Source organism: Eptatretus burgeri, chromosome 23 (genome assembly GCF_056783735.1).
Source record: "Eptatretus burgeri isolate ZD-2024b chromosome 23, Ebu_testis_v1, whole genome shotgun sequence".
In the NCBI taxonomy this organism is placed as follows: domain Eukaryota; kingdom Metazoa; phylum Chordata; class Myxini; order Myxiniformes; family Myxinidae; genus Eptatretus; species Eptatretus burgeri.
This window is the reverse complement of record NC_140983.1, coordinates 639,010-663,502: the sequence shown is the minus strand read 5'-3', so window position 1 is coordinate 663,502 and position 24,493 is coordinate 639,010. Positions and strand designations below refer to the sequence as shown.

General features: G+C 45.6%; 1 protein-coding gene and 1 pseudogene across 7 annotated transcripts in view; one reads left to right on the top strand and one right to left on the bottom strand.

Moving 5' to 3' along the window:
- The window catches only part of LOC147007907 (tubulin alpha chain-like), a 188,392-nt pseudogene that overhangs the window by 18,004 nt on the left and 145,895 nt on the right, over window positions 1-24,493 (bottom strand). The gene's annotated exons all lie outside the window — the stretch shown is intronic.
- On the top strand, window positions 1,616-19,266 carry LOC147007914 (Krueppel-like factor 6). 6 transcript variants are annotated; one of them, XR_015053735.1, is made up of 5 exons: window positions 8,916-9,366; window positions 13,221-13,872; window positions 14,031-14,187; window positions 15,104-15,227; window positions 16,184-16,196. XR_015053735.1 is itself a non-coding variant. In XM_085866014.1 (4 exons), the coding sequence occupies exons 2-4, from the start codon at window positions 13,233-13,235 to the stop codon at window positions 16,353-16,355; spliced, it is 936 nt and encodes a 311-aa protein (XP_085722140.1). In that variant the 5' UTR covers window positions 1,616-2,172; window positions 13,221-13,232; the 3' UTR covers window positions 16,356-19,266. The 6 variants fall into 6 exon arrangements, 4 of the variants coding, with proteins under 4 accessions (XP_085722140.1, XP_085722139.1, XP_085722141.1 ...); XM_085866014.1 differs by lacking the exons at window positions 8,916-9,366; window positions 14,031-14,187 and adding an exon at window positions 1,616-2,172 and having other exon boundaries at window positions 16,184-19,266; XR_015053734.1 differs by lacking the exon at window positions 16,184-16,196 and having other exon boundaries at window positions 8,917-9,366; window positions 14,031-14,309; window positions 15,104-15,229.

Genomic DNA, 24,493 nt, shown 5'->3' with positions numbered 1-24,493 from the left:
TAGCAAGGCAGGGGACTTTCACTCAGAGGGTAGTTAATGCATGGAATGGTCTCCCTGGAAAGGTAGTGGAAGCAGAAAAAGTAGACAAGTTTAAATTGGAATGAGATAGGTACGTGGAAGTTGGGGGGATGGAGGGGCATGGGGATGTTCACAGGACTTTTAGATAGCTTGATCATTGATGGGTGATTGTGTGCATGTGTACGGAGTGTTGTTGGTGGGGGTCTCGTGAAGGGGTGTTGTGTGATTGTTGTGTTGTTTTTTTGTTGTTTTTTTTTACCCAAGAAGCGTCTTCGCCCATGGTCGCCTCTCCTGTAAAGAAAAGAAAAATACCAAAAAAAATTTTGCCTTTTTTTTTTGGTCTGGTGTTGATAAATTGGTGTGGTGTTGATGTGGCGTTGGCATGATGGGCCGAATGGCCTCCTCCTGCATCTAATTTCCTTGTGTATGGGGTACAAATAACGATAAAATGGTACTTTTAACACGGGGAAAAAGAAACAAGTATTTGGATCCAAAATGAGAAATTTGTTTATTATTTTAACTCATTCAACACGTCTTTTATTTGGTTGGTCCTTCAGGACACGTGATGGAGCCACAACGCAGTCCAAGGTCAACCAACGTCCACTTGCAGTTCAGCGAACAGAAATGCCATCCAAATGAACAGACGTGCCAGCTGAATGAACTTGAACTGAAGGAGCGTGAGGAAGCCCGAGACTTGTCGACATCATCTAGGTTCAGTACAATTACTCTTCTCCCAGGTGCATCTCAGCCAATCAAATCCTCACATCCACAATCTGTACGCCATTCAGAAAAGAAACATCCGTTCTCCAAATCGAAAGGGTCCCGTAAACATGAACACCCGGCAGTGGAACGATGTCAACATTCAGAAGAGAGACAAAAGAAAAGCAAACAAAGAAAGAAGGGAAATGAACGGATACTCCAGATAATGGAAGTGGAACGGCAGCTTACCAAACAGATTAAGTTGCATGTCCAACAGAAGACCACTCAGAAAGCCTTACACCTGCACAGAGCAATCGGTGTCAATGCCAACACTCCTCTACCTGGTACATCCCAGGCAAACAAACTATGTCATACAAGACCTGTGCTGAATTTAGAGCAATCCAAACTCCGAGATGAACGTTCATTTGACAAACCGACACAGTTCTACAAACGTACACACCTGGCAATGGAACAGTCATGCCAAAAATCTGAATGGCAATTCGAGGAAAGGCAACAAAGAAACGAGCAAAATGAAGACGTATATGAGGATTCCCGAGCCGATTCGGAAGGCCCGTCCTGTGAATACAATCCTCGTCGACACGAAGGTACACGCCAGGGGATTGAACAGAGAGGCCAGCTTACCAACGTTATATTCTTGCAGAGAATTGAAGAAAAACATCAAGAATCCCGAACCCGAGCCGATGCGCAACATTGGCGCATTAAAAGCCAACACAGTATACTCCGACAGCTGCTTGAGCAAACTGAACATCCATATCAGCAATTAGAGTGGAGACAAGGAGAACGGTCACTCGATTCAATGCGTAATGAGACTTCAAAAAGGTCGTCATCAACGGACGATTCACCTCTGAATCAGGACGCGGTGTCTCATTGGGTGTAAACACATGCTCGCTCCCTCTCAACCGGGCAAAAGAAGATCACCCTCTTCAAGTTCACCACCGAACACATCATCGTCCACAAATTATCTACCACCAACCCATTCAAGCTGACTTGTTCAGTTGGTGCCTCATTGAGGACTTGCCCCTCGATTTCCCCCGTTTAGTGTGAGTTAACCAGTAAATGTGATCAATTTGTACTCGGTTTTCCTCGTTATTGTCACCAATCGGTTTGCCTTGTTATTGCAACATATTCTTGTGATCTCAGACCTCGAGGAACTCGTGATTAAATGTTGCTTTGTTTGTTGATTGGTGTTTTTATCCAAAAATGTAAAATTTTAGATCTGAACATGGAATAAACAAATCAACACAATGGTGTGATGTTGGGAGTTAAGTGGATATTGAGGAATGCACGATGGACCGGAGATGAGGAGGCGGAACCGCAGTGACGCGTGAGCGGCGTGGAGAGTGAGGAGAGCGATTCGCCAATCAAGATGGAGGAAAGTCACGAGGACGCCTCACCTTGCTCTTCCACCACCGGTTGCATTACAGCAAAGTCCAGGTGAGCCTTCGATTCCTTTAACGTCTTGGATGCGTGTGTTCGAGAACTTTCATGCTGGCTGTAAATGACGAGGCAGTTTCGGATGTGAGGAAGCGAGCATTGCTTATACACCGCCGAGGAGCAGAAGGGCAGCGTTTATTCTATACTCTCCCAGTTGCTGAGGACACGCACGCTGCTCCTCTCGCCGCATTAACACCCTTTTATAGACCAACAGTGAACATTGTTTTCGAACGAAATAAGTTTCGTCAGCAAGCACAAAGGCCGGGTGAATGGACTCCGCAGTTCGTTGCTGCTTTACGTGAGATTGCGAGTTCAGAGAGAGATCTCTCCGATGAAATGATTCGAGATCAGCTCGTGGAAAAAAAACCCCGAACAGCTCGCTAATGTGAACGTTTGCTGTTGGAAGCCGAGCTTGCACTGCGCGGAAAGCCCTTTTATTGGCGGGACAAATCAAATCAGCCATGGCGGAAGTGAGAGCCATTCCAGACGGCGAACCATCACCATCGTCCTTTCAGGATGTAAATACAACAACAAAATGTAAAAACATGGAGGGATGAAATCTCAAAAAACAACAACAACCAAGCAAGGGAGGAATGACACCGCATGACAATTCCACAATCTGACGTCACAATCCTCTTTTGGATTACCATCACAACGTGTTTTAAAGAGCAGGTTGTGGGTCACCAAACATGTTCTGAAAATTTATCAATATGGTTATATGTCGTGTGCATCAAATAGTTCGATGCAAACTATTGTGGTTGCCTAACTATTGGGAAGATTAATGAAATTTAACTCCGAAGTTGTTATTTCTCGAGGCTGTTGAAAAAAACAGCCGTGTGCGCATATATGGATGGTGACGTCACGTTCTCCAAAACAAAGCGGAAGCTCACTCTTTAATTGAAGAAGTGTCCAGTTGAGCGGGCCGTTCTTTCGCTTTTTTTGAGCTTGCAACTGTCTATATTATCCTTTTTTATTTTGAATTATTGTAGAACAAAGTTATTTGGATATTTGTACATCATGCCTCGTACGTGTGTTTTGCAAAAATGGCTGGAAAACGGGTAATCGCTCCCACCGATTCCCGAAGGAATCAAACATTCGCCGGCAGTGAAGAAGATTTGTACAAACAAAACGGGTGAATTTTCCCCAAAAGAAAACGTGTAAAGAGGACGTTTTGGAGAGACTTGTCATTTGTGGTGACCATTTCACTGCCGAGGATGACGAAGGCAACGCAATGAGTGAGTTCGGTTTCAAAACAACTGCTCAAGTGAGACTGAAGCGTGACGCTGTGCCCAACATTCAGCCTTCTCCTCCTCAGCTGGCTCCTGCTTCATCTTCTAACACTGTGTCGCCTACGATTATTCGCAATTTAGTTTTAATGGCCAATTATTCAATTAGCGCCAACGTATTTTGCCTTTCGCAATGTCATCGCAAGGAAAAACACAAAAAGAGAGAGAGAGAGAGAGAGAGAGAGAGAGAGAGAGAGAGAGAGAGAGAGAGAGAGAGAGAGAGAGAGAGAGAGAGAGAGAGAGAGAGAGAGAGAGAGAAAAAAAAAACGTACGTGCAAAAAAACAAACAAAACAAAAACACTTTCAAACAAACACACAGTCTGTTCCTTCGCTCTCGTAAACGACGACTGGATTGGGGCATTGTGTTTATCTATAAATGCGCATAAGAAATCGAGAAGTTATTAGAATACACTATCCGGAAGTCCAGACGTTGTGACCCGTAATGGGGAACGCGGCTGAGAATCTCTTCCCCATCGGCCACGCCTACACAGCAACGTGTCCTGTCAATGGTTGGTAAATAAGTGGCCATAACTTTGGAAGCACTTGTCCGATTAATATCAAACCTTGAAAAGGCACATCCACAGGGCCCCAGCAATATACCTGGCAAGTTTCAATTAGATCGGACCAGTGGTTGTTGAGAAACAGCGGTCACAGACACACACACAGAGAGACACACACACACACATTGCTGGAATTATAGATAGATATCCCACAACAGGAACACACACACAATATCCCACAATAGCCAAAATCTTGACTTTCTTTTTCAATCAACAGCTTTGTTGTGAACATATCTTAACATTAAATAGAAACCTACAATGTGGAGAGATCCTCATTAATTAACTACTTGGTTTATAAGTGTTAAAAATAGCCACGATGTACTTCATAACACCTTTGAGGTGTATTCTGTGACATATCGAATTGATGTGGAAACAAATTGTTTGGTTCCACTTTGAGAGTCGACATCAACCCCCCCCCCCAACTATATAATGCGTGGACTTGTACAGGAGGAGAGCGCGGGTGGGGGGCGCGGGGTGGAAGGCCCATGTTGGGTTTGGATTAAAGTTGAAGAAACAACTGGAATCTTTGAGTCGGTGAATATGACATGGTGGCAGTGGTGAATTATCCAGAATGAAGTAATTTAAACCTCCGGATACCCTGTGTGTTGAAGGGAATATCGCGGAAAACTGGAAATGCTGGGAACAACGATTTAAGTTGTACTTGGTGGCCAAGGGGTCCGACAGCAAGACGGAAGATGTCCAAGTGGCGATTCTCCTCCATTGTGTTGGGGAGGACGGATTGGAAGTGTTTTTAACACCTTTGATTTTGGTGACGGAGAGGACAACAACAGACTCGAAGATATCCTGAAGAAGTTTGTACACTACTGCAATCCCCGGAAAAACAGCTTGTTCGAAAGGTTCAAATTCTGGAAGCGCTCGCAGGACGAGGGGGAAGCGATTGATCAGTTTGTCACGGACTTGAATAATATGATAAAACAAAATCTCATGAGTACAAAGAACCTCCAGATGTTATGATCCGTGATCACTTGGTGTTGGTAAGATGAGAATCGCAGCTGATGATGAGGTGATCCATGCTGTTTCTGATCGGAGAAAGAAAAGTTCGCCAGGAAATTGTGTCACAGCTGTATAACTGTACAAAGTGTGGCCGTAAACATGGTCCGAGGCAGTGTCCGAGGCATTCGGTCAAACTTGTTAGATAAATGCGGTGGCGAAAATCATTTCTCCAAAATGTGTAAACACCGTAAGAAGAAAATACACACGTTCCGGACAGTCACATGTCAAGGAGCCGAAGGTGTCCACAGTGATGGCTCTGATTCAAGGGAACTGCTCATTGGTCAGCTGACTGTGAATGTTCACTCCTGTGAGAAAGCTTGGCTTACCAAGCTCAACGTTTATGGCATGGTCATCAATTTCAAGGTCGATACTGGTGCAGAGGCCAACGTGCTGCCTCGGAGTATTTTTCGACAACTTCCGGTGCAGAAGAACCGACAACAAACAAATGTGGTGTTGTCCTCCTATGGCAATCACGAGGTGTCATTGGAAGGCAAGGTCCGACTTGATTGCTCAATTGATGACGTCATACACAGCTTGGAGTTTTACGTCGCAAATGTGTCATCTCCACCCATTATTGGATTCAAGGCGTGCACACAGTTGGATCTTGTTCGGACAATTCACACTGTGACTGAGACGTGTCTGGACAAGGATTAATGGTTGCAGGAATTTCATGAAGTCTTTGAGGGGCTCGGAGAAATGCCGGGTGAGTATCATATTGAATTGAAAGCCGGTGCTCCTCCAGTAATACACCCGCCAAGAAGAGTACCACTCAGCCTGCATCACAAACTCAAACACACCTTGAATAATCTGGAGAATGAGGGAGTTGTATCCAAGGTGGATAAACCTACAGACTGGGTTAACAGTCTGGTGATTGTTGAAAAGAAGAATGGTTCCCTGGGTCTCTGTTTAGATCCGAAAGACTTGAACAAAGCAGTCAAACGTGAACACATAACACTACAGAACTCATGAGTACAAAGAACCTCCAGATGTTATGATCCGAGATCGCTTGGTGTTGATAAGATGAGAATCGCAGCTGATGATAAGGCGATCCATCCTGTTTCTGATATTTGGATATTTGTACATCATGTTCTCCATCCTCCAGTGGAGGATATGGCTTCCAGACTAAGTGGTAAATGTGTATTTTACATTTTGGATGAGAAAGATAGCTTTTGGCAGATCAAGTTGGACGATGAAAGTTCATTGTTGTGTACATTTAACACGCCATTCGGCCGTTACAGATTCCATAGGTGTCCTTTTGGGATCTGCTCTGCCCAAGAAACCTTTCAGAAGAAAAATGACCAATTGTTTGGTGACATAGATGGAGTTGAAGTGTTTTTTGATGACCTGATAATTGCAGCAAAAGATATCGCTGACCACGATCGCATTCTGGAGCAAGTGCTAGAAAGAACTATGGTAAGTTGAACATAAATAAGTTTCAATTTCGCGTGAGTGAGGTGAACTATGTGGGAAATGTGGTGTCTGCTGAGGGCCTAAAGCCAGACCCAGAAAAAGTAAGAGCAATTACCGAATACCCTAAGCCTAAGAACAAGCAAGATTTGCAACGATTCTTCGGAATGGTGAGTTATTTGGGTCAATGTATTGCCAACCTATCTGGGCGTACTGCCCCTCGAAGACTAATACTGAAGAAAGACATTGAGTGGCATCGGTGCAAGGAGCAGGACGATGCATATATCAAGATGTGAAACTAGCTTTGATCGACGCACCCACATTGAAGTTCTTCGATGTCCAGTCTGCCGTTGTGATTCAAGCCGATGCTTCAAAAGTGGGTCTGGGTGCTTGCCTCATGCAAGAAGGTCACCCAGTAGCTTACGCTTCCAGGGCACGAACTGAAGTAGAACAAAATTATGCTCAAATTATGAAAAGGAACTTTTGGCGATTGTGTTCGCACGTAAAAAATTCAATCAGTACGTGTATGGTGAAGCTGTGGTCGTTGAATCAGACCATAAGCCACTTGAGATGATCAGTAAGAAGAATCTCAGCAAAGCTTCACCCCGACTCCAGAGAATGCTTCTCAGACTGTTCAAGTACTCCGTCGACATTGTCTACAAACCAGTCCCTCAAATACATATTTCTGATGCATTATCACGTGCCTACATTCAGGATAATTCCATTGACAAGTAAAGGGCCTTGTGGTGGACATGAAAGTCATGGTACATAATATTTCATCAAAACTCTTCCCAACACAAAAGGAAAGTTATTGGAAATGCAGCATTGCACATCAGAGGAAGACCGTCTTGTGGAGCTTCAGAGACTTGCAAAATACGGTTGGCCCACCTCAAAACGACATGTTCCCGAGGTAGTTCGACATTACTGGACCATGAGGGATCAAATTCATGAGACTGAGGGACTATTGTTCCTGGGTGACAAACTCATCATTCTGGCCACAATGAGAATGGAAGTCCTCACGAAGCTCCATGAGAGTCACCTTGGAATAGACAGGACCAAGGCACGGACACGAGAAATAGTTTACTGGCCTGGAATCTCAAAGGACATTGAAGACTGTGGCCCGTTGTAGTAAATGTGCTCAATATCGTAGGAGCAGATCTGTTTGAATTTCGGGGCCAAAATGACCTTTGTGTTGTGGATTATTTTTCCAAATTTCTCGAAATTCGTCTGCTGAAAGATAAAGCTGGCAGTACTGTCGTCACAAACTTAAAATCTCTGTTCACGCGAAGTGGTATTCCAGAGGAATTGAGAGCGGATAACATGCCGTTTGCTGGTTGGGCGCTACAACAGTTCGCCAAAGCGTGGAGATTTGGAATTGTGACTTCGAGTCCCCGATACCCTCGGTCTAACGGCATGAGTGAAAGGACCATTGGGACCATGCTGCAGTTGCTGAAGAAAGCAGACAATCCGTACGTTGCGTTGTGGAAGTACCGTAACACTCCAATCACTGTCCTGAAATACTCCTGCTCAGATTCTGAACAGTGGAAGGCAAAATTCGAGATTACCTACAGCTGCGCATCTGTTTCAACCTAAAGTGATTAAAAACAGAAAAAAAATTAAAAACAGGGTGTCAGAACAGAACTATTAAAACTGCAGGAAAAACTAAAGTGCTGTTACGATGGACATCATCCGGTCAGCAACAGGTAGAGTTTTGCGTCGAAACAGGCGTCATCTGCTAAAAAAAAACAGCAGAGCCTGCTCCTGTTGTTGTCCCTGACTTTGAATCGTTGCCAGTAGGTACAAGCTTGGAGCCTGGGTCTTCCCCAACCAGAGGAGTGGATTGGGCTTTCACCACTTCAGCACATCCCACAATGACCGCGACTTCACCTGAAGCTTTTCGCACCACACAATTTTGGCTGATGTGTTAAACCCCCTAATCGACTGGATTTGTGAATCGTGGTCAGTGATACCTTGGTGTGGGATGTGTACGTGAGGAAGAATAATCCCTTTGTGTCAGAAGGCAGTCTACCTAATGACGACACAGTCTACCCCCCCCCCCAACTGCATAATGTGTGCCACTTGTCCAGGAGAGCGAGGGAGGGAAGGCGCCATGTTGGGTATGGATGAAAGTTGAAGAAACAACTGGAATCTTTCGGTCAGTGAATACTACACATTGGATTCCTTGGGCCTGGAAACATCGGATTAGCATTTCGAATGAAGTTTCCACGTCAATTACGAGCTGAGATGTTCGTACATTCTTATTTTATGGCGGCCATTTTGAAAATCCAAAATGGCGGCTGTGCAGGCATCTGCGCAAATGTAAACATTGATTTTCATATTCCGAATGCCATCAGCTTCTCAAAAATGTACTGGTTTCCTCATCTCCATAATGTTTGACCGAAAGTGTTTTTATTGACATTGTGAACCAGACGGAATGTGATATCCTGGAGAAACCTGCTCACGATGGCATCGGCAAGGTGGAGGTAGCCATCCTAACTGAGTAGAACGTTTCCATGTACACCCCGGGTCCAAAGGCAGCCTCATCTCTTGCAGGAGAACGTGATTGGGCGGAGCGGAAGAAAGTGGGCGGAGACTTCGCCCTCTCCTCCGAAGCGGAAGCGTCGCCATGCTCTGCTTGTCCACCAATCGGAACGCGTCGCTCCTTTGCGCCGCTATTGGTTGGGATGGGGTAGTGGGCGTGTCATCGCGTCCTTTGAAAAAAACCAATGAGGATCAAATGTTTCACAGCTCCCTCCCGATTGGCCGAGGGTGCACGGCTTTCAAACGTCAGCCAATCGACGCTCGGCAGCAGAAAGGAGGCCGTCATGGACGTGGTTCCCAGTTTCAGCTTCTTCCAGGAGTCGCTGACGGAGGCTGAGATCGAGTATTTCTCGGAAATGCTTTCCCTGGAAGAGACTTGGCAACGGGTGAGCATGTCGGGTGAGGACGTTCGACCTGCGGCTCGCGTTCTGGATTTCTGGCGTTGTGGAAGTGGTGGTCCTCTGATCACGTGATGGATCACAGCATTTTGGGAGAGGGAGGTTGTTGTGGGGGCTGTGGTTGATTTCTGGGGCCTTCTTCGAGCAAACAGTGTCGGATGGACCTGTCGTGTTCCTTGTGCTGACGTTTCACGGATTGAGGTAACCATGGTTACACAAACAGGTGGTTGTATCATCTCGTGGTGATATAAACATCCATCACCCCCATCACATACTGAGCTCGGTGGTCCCAACAATGTTTGTGAACATACCCCAGTGTACTCGAACCCCATGTCCCCCAGTCTCAGAACCTCCTCTTCCACAAGCACCCATTCCACTTCACTGTGTGGGTCAAGACCTTCTGATGGGTATTTTCCTCTTAAAGCCGGCTGTCTAACCTGCTTGCACACACTTCGACGTCGTTACTGTACGTGACTGAGTTTATCCCGGTACAGTAACACTTCCTTCGCCTCCTGAGTGCTGTGTCATGGTTCGAGTCGAACCAAGCTTCCAAATGAGGTGACGCGATGGACTTGTACTGGGGGGTTTGGGTTCATGTGACCAGTGTCGGTCGGACAATTATTTTTGTCTGGAACGGGCCATGGGCCATATTTTTGGATGGGACAACAATTTCCTGCAAAAGAAGGCTTGCTTTCTGATGCAGCACCCTCTGGTGTGGCACTGCACCAAAGGGCAGCATCATCGGATTGGATGACGAAGCAATTGTCCCCAGAAGCAGGCTAATCGGCCCTTACCCACAAAATAAAATATACTGGGCAACGCCGAGTAGCCCTGCAAGTGTGAGTCTATACATGTACATATATATATATATATATATATATATATATATTGTTACGAATTCTGGCCCGCCTGGCGTGCGAGCGATTGCGTAACTCCAATCGCAACCGCGTCGCCCACCGGACGGACAATTCAGTGGTGACCCTTCTGGAACTACCGCCAGGAGCCAGTCACGGGTGGGGGTTTAACCTCACCACGATCGTGCCAATTGCCCACCCGCGCAGGATAGGGTTGCTCCTAAGTACCTGCGCGAGTGGTCGACCGGGCGATCGTACCTCGCCGCAGGTCGGCCTCGGACACAAACCGCTTAAGCGGTCCGGTCCGTGCTTCAGTGCTAACCGAGCGGTGTTATCGCCGACCTCGACGGATGTGATTCTGTTTTCCGGGCGTTCAAAACTCTCTACTAATTTATTCTGCGATTCAAGGTGGCACTTTCAAAAGGGAAAAAGACGACGAACGGGATACATTTCACACAAGGGCATTTATTGACAACAACACGTGTACAGTCATGCAATGTACAAGCGACAAATAGAAGGCAAAAGCAATACCACCGACTACGATGATTATTTACAAAGACAGTCACTTACACAGTTTCTATTTGGCAGGACATGGCGCCACAGCATGCATACAAAAACAAAGAAATGGCCACCCTCACAGACAAGGAGGTAGACGGGGTTCGTAAACCTTTATGGCACGGGACCTGGAGGACCGAACGGGTCCCGTGAGACCGAAGGGTCTTACCCGTGCCCTCGTGGCGCGACAGTGGGCAGGTCGCGACGTTCGACTCCCCACGGCCTTGCGTAGCCGCGCCCTCGTGGCGCGATGGTGCGAAGGTCGCGACGTCGACTCCCCACGGCCTTGCGTAGCCGCACCTGACCTCGGGCCCCTGGCGTGGTCAGCGAGCTCTCTCTGGCGTTGCTGCTGGTGCTTTCACGACCCATGACCGAACAAGAAAGGACTGAAGGGCAGAAGGGGCTTCAGGACCAGAGAGAGAACGGATGATGGACCACAGGGCGAAAGTTCATGGACCAGAGAGAGAACGGATGATGGACCACAGGGCGAAAGTTCATGGACCAGAGAGAGAACGGATGATGGACCACAGGGCGAGAGTTCATGGACCAGAGAGATAACGGATGATGGACCACAGGGCGAGAGCTCATGGACCAGAGAGAGAGAGAGAGAGAGAGAGCGGATGATGGCCCATAGGGCGAGAGCTCATGGACCAGAGAGAGAGCGAGTCTCGTGCACGTCCGCCCTTTTATAATCTGAGGCTCCGCCCTTCGCCCCACCCTGCTTCTGGCTCCACCTCCCTTCTGGAAGCTTCCCAAAAAGGGGCGTTCCCTCACCCCGACCGCCTCACGCTGTTCATCCACCAATCGGCGGCGAGCTGATCCCAGAGCCCTCCCCTGCCTCCGTCACACTCCTCGGAGAAACAGGCGGGAAAAATCCACGTGCCCATTGGAACTCTTTTGGTTCCCTTTTTCGTTTGACGGTTTTCAACGCGGCGTGTTGCTTGTGTAGAGGTTTGTTCAAAATAACAATAGAAAAAGATAAACGGCTATCTCAAAGAGTCGCAACCCGGTGAACACGAAGAAGTCCCTTTAAACAACGGTGGGGAACTATTTGCACATAAGGTTAGCGTCATAACTGATCTAAGGACCCTTTATGGTGGTTTGCGAATTTCCACAGCCGTAACAATATATATATATATATATATATATATATATATATATATATATATATATATATATATATATATATATATATATATATATATATATATATATATATATATATATATATATATATATATATCGGGCACGGGGGAGAGCACATCCCACTGCCGGTGCAATGCCTGATCCAATATAACTTAGGATAAATAAATTATTGAAAGATGGTGCTTTGTATCATACTAGTACGTGTTTGCCCGTACGTGCAAAATTAAAAAGAAAAAAACTTTCAAACCGTGAGCCAGAAACAACCACACAGGCCGTTCCTTCGCTCTCGTAAACGACGACTGGATTGGGGCATTGTGTTTATCTATAAATGCACATAAGAAATCGAGAAAAATCCAAATTAAAATCAAGTTTACCTCCCTGTCTTTGCTGGCCATGACATTCGCTGCCATTTACCATTGCCACTCCTACGCCACGGTAACTGAGGCACCGATACCCAGCGTCACCGGCACGGCACGTGATGTCATCGTCGGCCAGCCGCGCACCGGCTCACGCAGCAACGTGTTCTTTCATTGGTTGGTAAATAAATGGCCATAACTTGGGAACCACTTGTCCGATTAATATCAAACCTTGAAAAGGCACATCCACAGGGCCCCAGCAATATACCTGGCAAGTTTCAATTAGATCGGACCAGTGGTTGTCGAGAAACAGCGGTCACACACACACACACACACACACACACACACACACACACACACACACACACACACACACACACACACACACACAGATTGCTGGAATTATAGATAGATTTAGACCCTATCTCGCAATGGGGAAGAATCACTTAAAAAATTAAATAAATCCTCGTGTCCGGATTCTGATCTTCACCAAAATTGAATCGATTCTTCCTTACCACACACCCAACATGTCCACCAAGTTTCATCCGAATCCGTCCACAACTTTTTCAGATATCGTGCTGTGTCGTTTTGAGCCCGATCTCTCAATGGGGAAGAATCAGTTGAAAATTAATTAATCGATGAATCCAGATGTCGATTCGGATCTTCATCGAAATTGAATCAATTCTTCCTTACCACACACCCAACATGGGATAAACATTGCTCGTTGTGCTTTGAAAGTTGATTTGTTTGTTGTTGTTGTTGTTGTTGTTGTTGTTGTTTACCTTTTCATTTTAAACAGCAAGTTGGTGTGAATTTTTCACTAAAATGATATTCAGATTGCCATGGCAGTAACTGCTACTTTCACTGAAATAGGATCATCATCCAAGTCGGTGTGAAACTTCATGGAACCTTTCGTCCTGTTTCACCGCAGGTCTACCTTGAAATGGAACGAGACCTGCAGACGAAGCCCGGCGACAAGGATGCAACGGGTATCAAGGAGGAGGAGAGTGTGGCCTTGCAGAGGATTTTGGAGTCTCATGTCGACTCTGAGGGGCTGGGACAGCCTCCGACCCAAGGAATCGTTTCCCCAGACCTGGAGACCCAGAGGATGGTCACGTGCGTGGCTCCTTTGGAGGCTCTTGTGGTAGCAACTTGGGACGGTGTTCCTTGGGGGAGTGGACCCTTGGGAGTCGGTGTCGAAGCGATGGCTGCTATTCCACCTCCTCCACCAACAGTTGTGCCAGGAGCCGTTGCTCTGATGGCCACAGCAGCCGTCACACTGAGCAGTGGGTCTGCCACACCAAACCCAGCTTTAGCCCCACTGATCGAGCAGTTGAGCGAGGCATCGAACTTGACACTGCCTTCATCTCCTGAGCCCGCGACAGAGGCCAGGCCCAAGTTGCAGGAGGCTTCGGGACGGCCCGTTATCAAGAAATTTGGCCGCAAACATGGGACGCTTGGACAGAATGGAACTGATGGCTCACTGGACGGCAAGAAGTACATCCATCGTTGTCATTTCAATGGATGCTGCAAAGTCTACACCAGGAGTTCGCACGTCAAGGCACATCAGCGCACACACACGGGTACGGGTACTCGACTCGCAATGGTTTCTGTCATTTCCTTGTGTAAAAATCTAAAAATTATCAAATTATTTTATTATCGTTCAATGAGAGCGATGACACCTCCCTGTTGCAGGCTCTACTTCTTCATATTCTTCCTGTCCCTCTCTCTTCGTATGCAGCACATAGCTGCTCGTACCGTCGTTGCTCGGGAGCGTGGCTGTGCCATTGCTGCAGTTCACCCTGCAGGTTGGAGATTTGTAATCTGTTCAAGGTGCCGGCTAGATAACTCACCTACTCTTCATTCAACACACCATGGGATCGAACGTCGACGAGCAGGTGTGCAACCGGGCTCAACGTGTCCATCCGAGGGACGGCACACTTCGTGATGCGTGCGAAGCACAAATATCGGACTGTTTATCTTCTTGTCCGGAATCGAACCCAGACGAGGCAGCTCGAAGGTAAGTTTGCCACTTCTGCACTGTCCTGTCGGGACGGAATGATCTCCCGGCAATGACAGCAGAATGGCGTCGATGTATTTCATTTTGGGGCCAGCAGGAGCTTTCAGTGTCAGGAAATTCCTTCCTGCACTTCTCACCTCAAATGCTTTCCCAGGTATGGCCACCGGCACGCTGCGTGCGTTTGAACCGAGGAGACGTCTGGCTTCGTTCCTTCGTGTTGGTCGCAGCTTGCATGTTGTCGGTCATTTTCTCATTACCTTTTGCTAATCTGACCTCGTGTATCTGTCTGTTCAGGGTTTCCGATTCCGATCCCCTTTCTACATTCCATAAGAAACATCAGTTTAAGGGAAATTGAATGAACCAGGAAGTGCTGCCCCTGGTTTCAGAAGGTTAATGCCATCTGGTTCCAGATTAGAGGTTCAATAAAGCTCCAGGGAAGTTGATGCATGCAACATTAGTTGCAGTGACGTCATAAGTGAAACGGCGTTGTTAGCTGCTCATCCAATGACTACTGCACAGTGGGTCGATGACCCGTTTTGATTCGTCTTAACCTTTGAACTTGCGTTCCTTGTGTGGGCTTGCGACGTGAGGCCTGATGCCGGAATTGTTTCCTTTTCTTTTTCCTGAATGCCAGCAAACTTTTTTTCCCGGTTGTCGGCCATCATGCGAAGCCTGCTGTCGGGAATGCAACCTAAGCTTTGGAATGTGACGGAATCACACACCCGCACGCAGGTCGATTGCGCGGACTTGCTGTCATGAATCCACTCGTTCTCTCTCCATCCCTCCCACCGCAGGTGAGAAACCGCACAAGTGCTTGTGGGAAGGCTGTGAGTGGCAGTTCTCCCGTAGCGATGACCTCACGCGACACTATCGCAGGCACACCGGAGCGAAGCCGTTCAAGTGTGAGCACTGCGGCAGGTACGGCAGCAAACGTAGTCGTTCGCGTCGTTTCCGCCACACCTTACCTCCCTCTACTTTGGCCAGGATAATTTGGGTGTGTTGAGGTTGAGGTTGCAGACACACCACCTGCTGATAGGTTATTGCACCGGCTCTTGAGCAGATGACATCGTTTCGTCACTTCGGTGCAACCGGTCGAGGCTGTAAGTCCGTGCCATTACAGTGGGTTTCCAATAAATTGACGATTCTCCGAAACAAACAAACTGGAAACATTGCACTTTGGGGGGTTGGGGTTGTTCGGGAGGCGACTTTCAAAGATTCTTTGCATTTATTGTTGTTGTTTTGCCACAATAAAGTTGTTTTAGCAATTTTAATTATTTGGTTCCAACATACAATAGCAGACTTCACCATGAGCCATTGTTTGGACAACAGGTTGTTTGTAAGTTGCATGTTCCATGCAAGTTTGAGAGCAGGTGTCCTCCACCTCCGTGTGCATCACAAAGCTGTGAGTGGCATCATTGGCTGGGGGCTGATGCAGTGCCCCTGTTACCAGTGCATTGGTACTCATTTTGCCAACCTCAGGATGACAGGCTTAATCAACCCTACCTTGTGTTAGTTCATTGGCCAAACAGGGACTTGAACTCAGGAGCCTCGGATCCTCAGCCAGGCACCTTAACCGTTTTGCCAACACCAGGCCTTTGTGTACGTCCCTTGTGCCAATTTTATCTTAAGCCATGGTATTTCACCCCGACACGCGTGTCGGAACGAAGGTTTTATTTTTATTCCCATTGCACTGCAGGTGAAAGGTGATGAAAGGTGATGCAGCGGTCTTCCTCTTGAGTGTGCGGAACGACTGTGTTACATATCGATTTAACCTTTTTTCCAACATGCATTGCCATGTTGCTCATAAATTGTCACATTTGTTGACTTCTTGCTGTTGTTGTTGTTGTTGTTGTTGCTATCTCCTCGGTGTCCAGGTGCTTCTCAAGATCGGATTATTTCGCCGTGCACGTGAAGAAGCACACCTGTGCTGCTCCGAAACGAATGGCGACCTCGTGTGGAAGACTGCAGCCTTTGGGGACCACAGGGATGGTTCTGCCGTGTGTGTCACTTTTGCCGACATGGACATCACAAATTGATGGGTGTTGAGTACCTTTGATAGAGAAGAACGTTCTAGAAGGCCGTTCTGCAACTTGTTTTTGTGTGGTACGCACAGCAGTGAGCCGATTCTTACTTTGACACATACCTCTGGCTGAGGGTGTCGTTACCCCAGGCGACCTCATGTTCACGTGTCCCAAACATTGACATCTCGGTCCTTCACCTGTTTGTTTGTTTTTTTTTTGTGGACCTTGACAATTCGGCCACAGAATTAATTACACACCGTCTGCTATTCCTGGCCTGGGTTTGTTCTTGCGGTGTCAGATTCCTGAACTTCTCCAACCACTGCGCAACGACCCTGCTCCGCTCCAGCCAGCCCCTCTCGGAATAGTCCGTGCTGAAGGCCCGTCGTTCTCATCGGGACTTCAAATTACACATTTATCGTTTAAATGTGTCGTTACCAACTCACCAAGTCACGCGTACGCGACACCGAAATAACATGGAGAGATGCTCCGTTTTGACACTGACAGATGTGACTTTTTAATGCGCACGAGTCAGCTGTGCTGCGGACATCTTTGGACATGTGTGGCCGTTTTTTTTACCACCTCCACAACCCTGGCGTGATGGCTTTGCACCCATTGATTATAAAAGAAAATGTTTTTAATTTCCTCATTGCACACACCCCCTTGATTAAAAATTCAAAAAACGTTCTTATCTTGGACACACCCCTTGATAAAAAAGAAAAAATCCCTTGCACAACCCCTTGATTGAAAAAATGCCCCTCCCACCCCTTTCACACCCCTTGATTTAAAAAAATTAACCTTTCTTTGCACACACCCCTTGATTAAAAATGGGGGTTTTTTTAAATTCCTTGCACACCCCTTGATTTTTTTTTTTTAAGAATTTTTTCCTCCTTGCATTTGCCTCCTTACATCACACACCTTGATTAAAAAAAATTATCCTTGCACACACCCCTTGATTTAAAAAAAAATACATTCCTTGCACACACCCCTTGATTTTTAAAATAAATTTTTAGATCCTCGTGGAGGATCTCTGTCTTACGTTGTTGTTCTTCATCTTCTTGTGGACTTTTTTGTTTCACAGCCTACGGTTTTCATCGAAACTTCCTGAAACTTGGCATATATATGTGATAAAACTTAACAATAAAGGAACTTAACAAAAAAAATTCCTTGCACACACCCCTTGATTAACAAAAGTAAAAATCCTTGCACACACCCCTTGATTAACAAAAATAAAAATCCTTGCACACACCCCTTGATTTAAAAAAATTAAAATCCTTGCACACACCCCTTGATTAACAAAAATAAAAATCCTTGCACACACCCCTTGATTAATAAAAATCCTTGCACACACCCCTTGATTAAAAAAATAAAAATCCTTGCACACACCCCTTGATTAACAAAAATAAAAATCCTTGCACACACCCATTGATTAAAAAAAAATAAAAATCCTTGCACACACCCATTGATTAAAAAAATTAAAATCCTTGCACACACCCCTTGATTAAAAAAAATTAAAATCCTTGCACACACCCCTTGATTAACAAAAATAAAAATCCTTGCACACACCCCTTGATTAAAAAAAATTAAAATCCTTGCACACACCCCTTGATAAATAAAAATCCTTGCACACACCCCTTGATTAATAAAAATCCTTGCACACACCCCTTGATTAAAAAAAAAATTTTCCTTGCACACACCACTTGATTAAAAAAAAATTCCTTGCACACACCCCTTGATTAACAAAAATAAAAATCCTTGCACACACCCCTTGATTAAAAATTTTTTTTCCTTGCACACACCCCTTGTTTAAAAAAATTAATCCTTGCACACACCCCTTGATTAAAAAAAATATTCTTTAAACACACCTCTTGATTAAAATAAAAATCCCTTGCACACACCCCTTCATAAAAAATTCCTTGGACCCCTTGATTAAATTTTTTTTTCCTTGGACACCCCTTGATTAAAAAATAATAATTCTTGCACACTCCCCTTGATTGGAATTTTTTTTCTTGGACACACCCCTTGATTTTAAAGAATTTTAAAATTTTCCTCGCACATCTGAGAAACTTTACACTGATGTGGAACCCTCACATTCGGGATGGTTGTGAAGCCGGTACGTCTCGAGCTGCGTCCAACAGCGTTTCACCACTGGGTTTCAAGTTGCATGGATTAGGTAGTTGTCATCATGCGTCCAAGTGCCTTAGGAGGTCACCAGAACGAAGACCGTTCGAAATTACAGCAAATATGTTGCTGCTCCGTACTCTGGGTCTTCGGTCCAAGGTTTCCTCATTGTTTTCCACACGACATGTACAAGAAGCGAATGCCCAATCACTGCTCTTTTCGTACACGTATGACATATTCCTCTTCGGTGTATAAAACTTGACCATAACCCGCTTGGTTGCAAAACGAAACATCATCGACCAATCACCACCAACTTCCCTTTCCTGGTGATCCAAAACTTGGAAATCAGAATGGGATCAGCAAGAGATGGATTCCTAATTGTCCCCCCTCCCCCACCCCCCACCTCGAGCAGCTATAGGCTTCTTATTCTTCTGCCATCCTCTTCCTCAATTTTTTCATTAATTTTCCCCATTACACTTCTCAGATTCCACTGGTAACTGACCACACGTTATGCACGAATGCCATGTGCAGGTTTCCCTTTCCTCGTCCGTGGGTTCTTCTTGCTCGTTGTATCTTGTTCATCATGTGGCAGGAAAACAACAACAGTTGCATCCACTCGTGTGTGATTTTTTTTAACAATGCAAACAAAGTCTTGCCGTCATAAATCAGAGACAATGCTTTAAAAATAAACATTTCAAAATCATGTCCAGTGATGTGACATTTGATGTAAAGGATGTATATTTCTACTGAATGTGGAAGTGATTGTTTTTTTTTTGGTTTGTTATAAAGCATTAAATAAAAATAAACACTGATGTTTGTCTCCAGGGCTGTTGAAGTTTCGTTTTTAATTAATTTATACAAAAAACCATTCCTTTTGGGATTTTTATTGATTTTAGCAAAGATTATTCCAAACGCTCGGATAGCTGGAACAATTTCAGAATGCCTGTTCGTTGTATAAACGCTCGCTCATAAAATCAATGAAACTTTTGTCACCTGTATTTACAATCCTGAATTCACAACAAATTTAACTTTGGGTTTTTTTTATCTTGTTGTTGTTAAGTTGCTGAGATGGCCATTGTCGATTGCCTCGCACTTTAGGACTTGCGGTTTCGGTTCTTGAGCGACGATGGTGTCCCTCAGGGTCTCTGCCAACCCTCTCAAAGATAAGTTTCCCAGTCGTTTTTTTTGTCGCGTTTTTTGCTCTGATTGTGTTGTCTCCGTGTTTACTGTGTGTTTGTTGTTCGTTTTTTTTTTTTTTTACGCAAACACCTGACTACGCAAACCCAACAATGTGCACACTTTGTAACTCGAATGGCACTCGGTAAGAGCACGTTACCTCCGCCCAGCTGAACCGTTTAGGTCTTGGATAACGCTGATAGGCCGGATCTGCATCCAGACCTGAACCAAAATCTAATCAGCTTGTTAATGGCATCTACCCAACTCGTCCACCAAGTTTCGTCTGAATCCATAACTTTTTGAGATATCCTGCTCATAGACAGACAGACAGACAGACAGACAGACAGACAGATAAACCAGGGGTGAAAACATAACCTCCGTCCACCTTCAGTGGCAGAGGAAAAGACAAAAACCCTATTGTGTTTATTTAAATATACAGACTACTACCTTGGTGTACTTCATTTGTAGGTGTGCCTGGTGTTGGCTTCATGGTCAGTGTGGTGGTCTTGGGATCCTGAGTTAAAATCCTGCTTGGTTGTTGAATTAATACCAGGTGGGGTTGACTCAGCATGTCATCCTTCTGAGGTCAGCAAAGTGAGTACCAGCTTGCTGGGATGATGGAGCCATTCGAGTATCCTGCCTGCTTCAGAGCTGCCACCCATCCAGGATTGTGCCCAATAAGCCCAGGAGAGTGCTTCGGCGAGCACCGACGCTCTGTACAGAGTATGGTCCCGATGGATGGATTGTGTCATGTGGTGAGACCTGGAATTCATCATTTCCTGCCAGAGTGAAGGAGAGCAACCACAGGGTAGTGACATTATTGATCCCCTGAACAAAAAAGAAGAGTAATTCAAAGCTCTGCCACCAGCTGAGTCAACTTATGCCACTAGCGTTGTGGGAACTCAACACTTTAATTCATGCAAATTTGTTGAATGTGGGAAAACCATCAGTGTTACAGTGACTTCTTTAAAAGCAATGAAATAACACAAGAGATACATATAAAAAGTTCAGGTGTGCTGTCGATCAGGGTTTGACTTCCACAACTCAATGTCACCCTCACATCACAAACGTTTCCACGACCTGGGCCGTCTTCAGGCATGGGCAGACTGGGCAGGTGCCCAGGGGCCCCACGATTCTAGGGGCCCCATGCTGCCATATTGTTCATGAGAGATCTCTTGGAAGAGTGGTTAATTACTCGACCTCTCGCTGGAAAGGCCTGAGATTCAAATCCCTTTTCGAGTTATATTTATAATATAAAAAATTTGTGCATAACTGTCTGACAAATGTTATTTCTTATCATGTTGTTAATCTGCAATAATATTGCATTGTTTGCGCAATAATATTGTGTTGTTATAATGTTGTTAATCTGACTTGCAGCTGTAGATTTTTAATTGCCTAATTGGTGCGAGGTTGTGCGTTGGTGTTTACTTTTGTTTTAATGTTTAATGGAAACACTTTCAGACACTTTTACACTTTTACAAGGAAATCCAACACAGGTGGAGGCCGTTCAGCCCATCATGCCTGCGTGTCATCAATTCCACCCGAATTTATCAACACGAGATCCAAAGAAGAAAATGTAAAATTTATTATTTTTTTATGGTGTTGTGGGTTTCTATATTTCCGTCGAGTCGAGCCCATCTCCGCCAAGCCAGTCTCCACCGAGCCCGTCCTCTGCGGAGCTGGTCTCCGCAGAGCCCATCTCCGCCAAGCCGGTCTCCGTCGATATCCGTCGAAACAATGGCTCGATATCACTGTGAATCACTTTGCTGGTGATTACAACAAACTGTACGTTAAATGACAAATCAAAAACATCATAATAAACATAAATCAAATCATCAACTCTGATCAGGCAAATATTGCAGTGTTCAAACTTCACCACCAAGAGCCAAACAAATAATAAAATAATAATACCATAATTAGACATTTCAAAATGTTACTTTATGTGAAAGAAAGATCCTTTATTGTGACAAATGAGACATTTGTTCATAATTTAACAGTTGGCAAAGGCTTGAATAATGGACTCTTGTTCCAAGGCAGCCACTTCACCATGCAGCCAAGCCGAGGCTTGCATGTGTCATTAAATTGTTTTATTATTTTTCATTTGATTTGGGGGACGATTTGGAATGGTTCTGTCAACTATCGATTCCCCCCCCCCCCCACCTCTGATCCTGGCCTGGTTTCGTTGAATCCACATTAATGTTCAATTGCTTCTCCTCATCAAGTGATTTATGTTTTGTATATTTTTAAATTTTGGGATATGTGCACGAGCCAAGAGACAAAGTAACTTTCTCGCATTGGAATCAACATCGTAGCTTTAGCCGTTATTGAGGTGGGTCGGGCTACAGTTTTACATTGTTTTGAGAGAGGAACAACGAGAAGAAGAAGAAGTACAAATTGGCGATTTTGTGATCTCTCGTTGTGGTACTTTAACGGTGTATTTTGGCATCTTTTTAAGTCTTGGTTGTGCAGAAAACGGTCGACAATAAAAGTTATGGCTTGAAATGCTAATGAGTTCACTCGATGGTAGTTTTTGAGTGTACATTTGAATGGGCATCCATTTTTTCCCCCTCTTTCTCGATATGAAACACTACCGTACTCCATGACAATTAAATTGAAATAAAATAACGATTTTAAAGGTGGCAGAAAAAAATTTGGAAGTTTACCGCTGTTGTTGCAGAATCTTTTACATCACCCCTTCTAACACATTAAATTAGTTCATCGTACCTGTTGTTTGCATCCTTTATGACATCATCATAAAAGTAAGTTTCCTGCTTGGAATCATTTTCAAATTGTTTCATTCCCAGACGGGCAGACAGAGTAGTGCAACTGTGTCGCTGATGCAGTGCCCTTCTACCAGTACACATTGGTTCTCATTTCGCTGGTCAAGGAAGGATGACAGACTGAATCAACCCCCTGGTGTATTGATTCAGCGGCCAAGGGGCTTGAACTCAGGACCCCAGGATCCCGAGCCGCCACCCCAACCACGAAGCCAACAGCAGGCTCATAATATTCCATTTGAATAAGCTGTTCCTCGATCATCGACTGAAGTTTTTGGACAGAAGGACAAACAGACAGACAGAAATGAACCAATTGTACAACCTCGTTTTTTGCATTGTCGAGGCTTGTACGAGAGCAAACACACAACGCACAACAAGGGGGACAGGAGAGAAGAGGGGCGGGAGACATAAGGACAAAAACATGGGGAACAAAGACAATAGGAGATCTGTGGAAGGGAGAGGGATGGGGTGGAGAACATGGAGTATACAGGATGAACATGACAGCGACCTTCAAGAAGGAAAGCAGGGAATTTGAAGGAGGTGAGTTTGGGGCGGATTAACTCTGTACAGAGAGAGCGTCGGTGCTGCCGAAACAATCTCCTTGGCTGCTGGGAACGATCGTGGGAGGTCGCCACTCCGACAGAACAATCCTGGAGAGGTCTCCACTCCGACAGAACAATCCTGGAGAGGTCGCCACTCCGACAGAACAATCGTGGAGACGTCGCCACTCCGACAAAACAATCGTGGAGAGGTCGCCACTCCGACAGAACAATCCTGGAGAGGTCGCCACTCCGACAGAACAATCCTGGAGAGGTCGCCACTCCGACAGAACAATCCTGGAGAGGTCGCCACTCCGACAGAACAATCCTGGAGAGGGGCCACTCCGACAGAACAATCCTGGAGAGGTCGCCACTCCGACAGAACAATCCTGGAGAGGTCGCCACTCCGACAGAACAATCCTGGAGAGGTCGCCACTCGGACAGAACAATCCTGGAGAGGTCGCCACTCTGACAGAACAATCCTGGAGAGGTCGCCACTCCGACGGATCAATCCTGGAGAAGTCGGCACTCCAACACACGATACGCGAATGGCTCCATCATCCCAGCAAGCTGGTACTCATGTTACCAACCTCGGGAGGATGACGGGCTGCGTCAAACCCACCTCGTATTAATTCAACGGTCGAGCAGGATTTGAACTCAGGACCTTCAGATACCAAGCCCACTACCCTAACCATGAAGCCAACACCAGGTAGAACCGCACGTTTACCTCGTCAATACAGTGTGAACAGCAGGTTAACCATGTACAGAGGACAGTGATGTCACCCGGATGGCGCATCGACCTGTAAACCATCACATAACAGAAAACAGAAACATCCATTAAATGAAGTGCATGGAATAGCCAGTGCTGCATTGTGACGTCACAATGTAACGACCCCTGTTACATGACGTCATGGCATACACGAATCATCGAAACCCCTAATGACACGTGTTTTTCCACAATACATGCATGTCGTGTCACGGTTACTGTACTACACACACAAACACACGTGCATCAACCAAGATGTGTTATTTACCTTAACATGGAGGAACGATGCCTGAACCATGGCAACAAATCGATCCCTGACATGTACAAGCACCACCGGTCATGACAGCGATCGTCACGTGACACACGTCCCTAGGAAAGCGATATCACACACGATTATCATCATGATCATATCACAGACACAGTGTCCATTACTGTAAACACCACGTCAGCAATGGCAGCCTTGTCCACATGTATTAAACACAGCCACAACGCTCAGCCGTGCCCCCTGTGTCCTCAACAACTACAACATGCGGAACAAGGGGAAATCTCTCGTCCTGATTTGTTTGTCCCGATCTCTCAATGGTGAAGAACCGTGTTAAAATTAAATAATTCTCGTACGCGGAACCGGATTCGGATCTTAACCAAAATCGAACCAGTTCGTCCTTGTCGCACACCGAACCTGCACACCAAATTTCATGCGAATCCGTTCATAACATTGTGAGATATCCAGTTCACAGACAGAAAGGGGTGAAATCAAAACCTCCTTCCACCTTCGGTGATGGGGAAG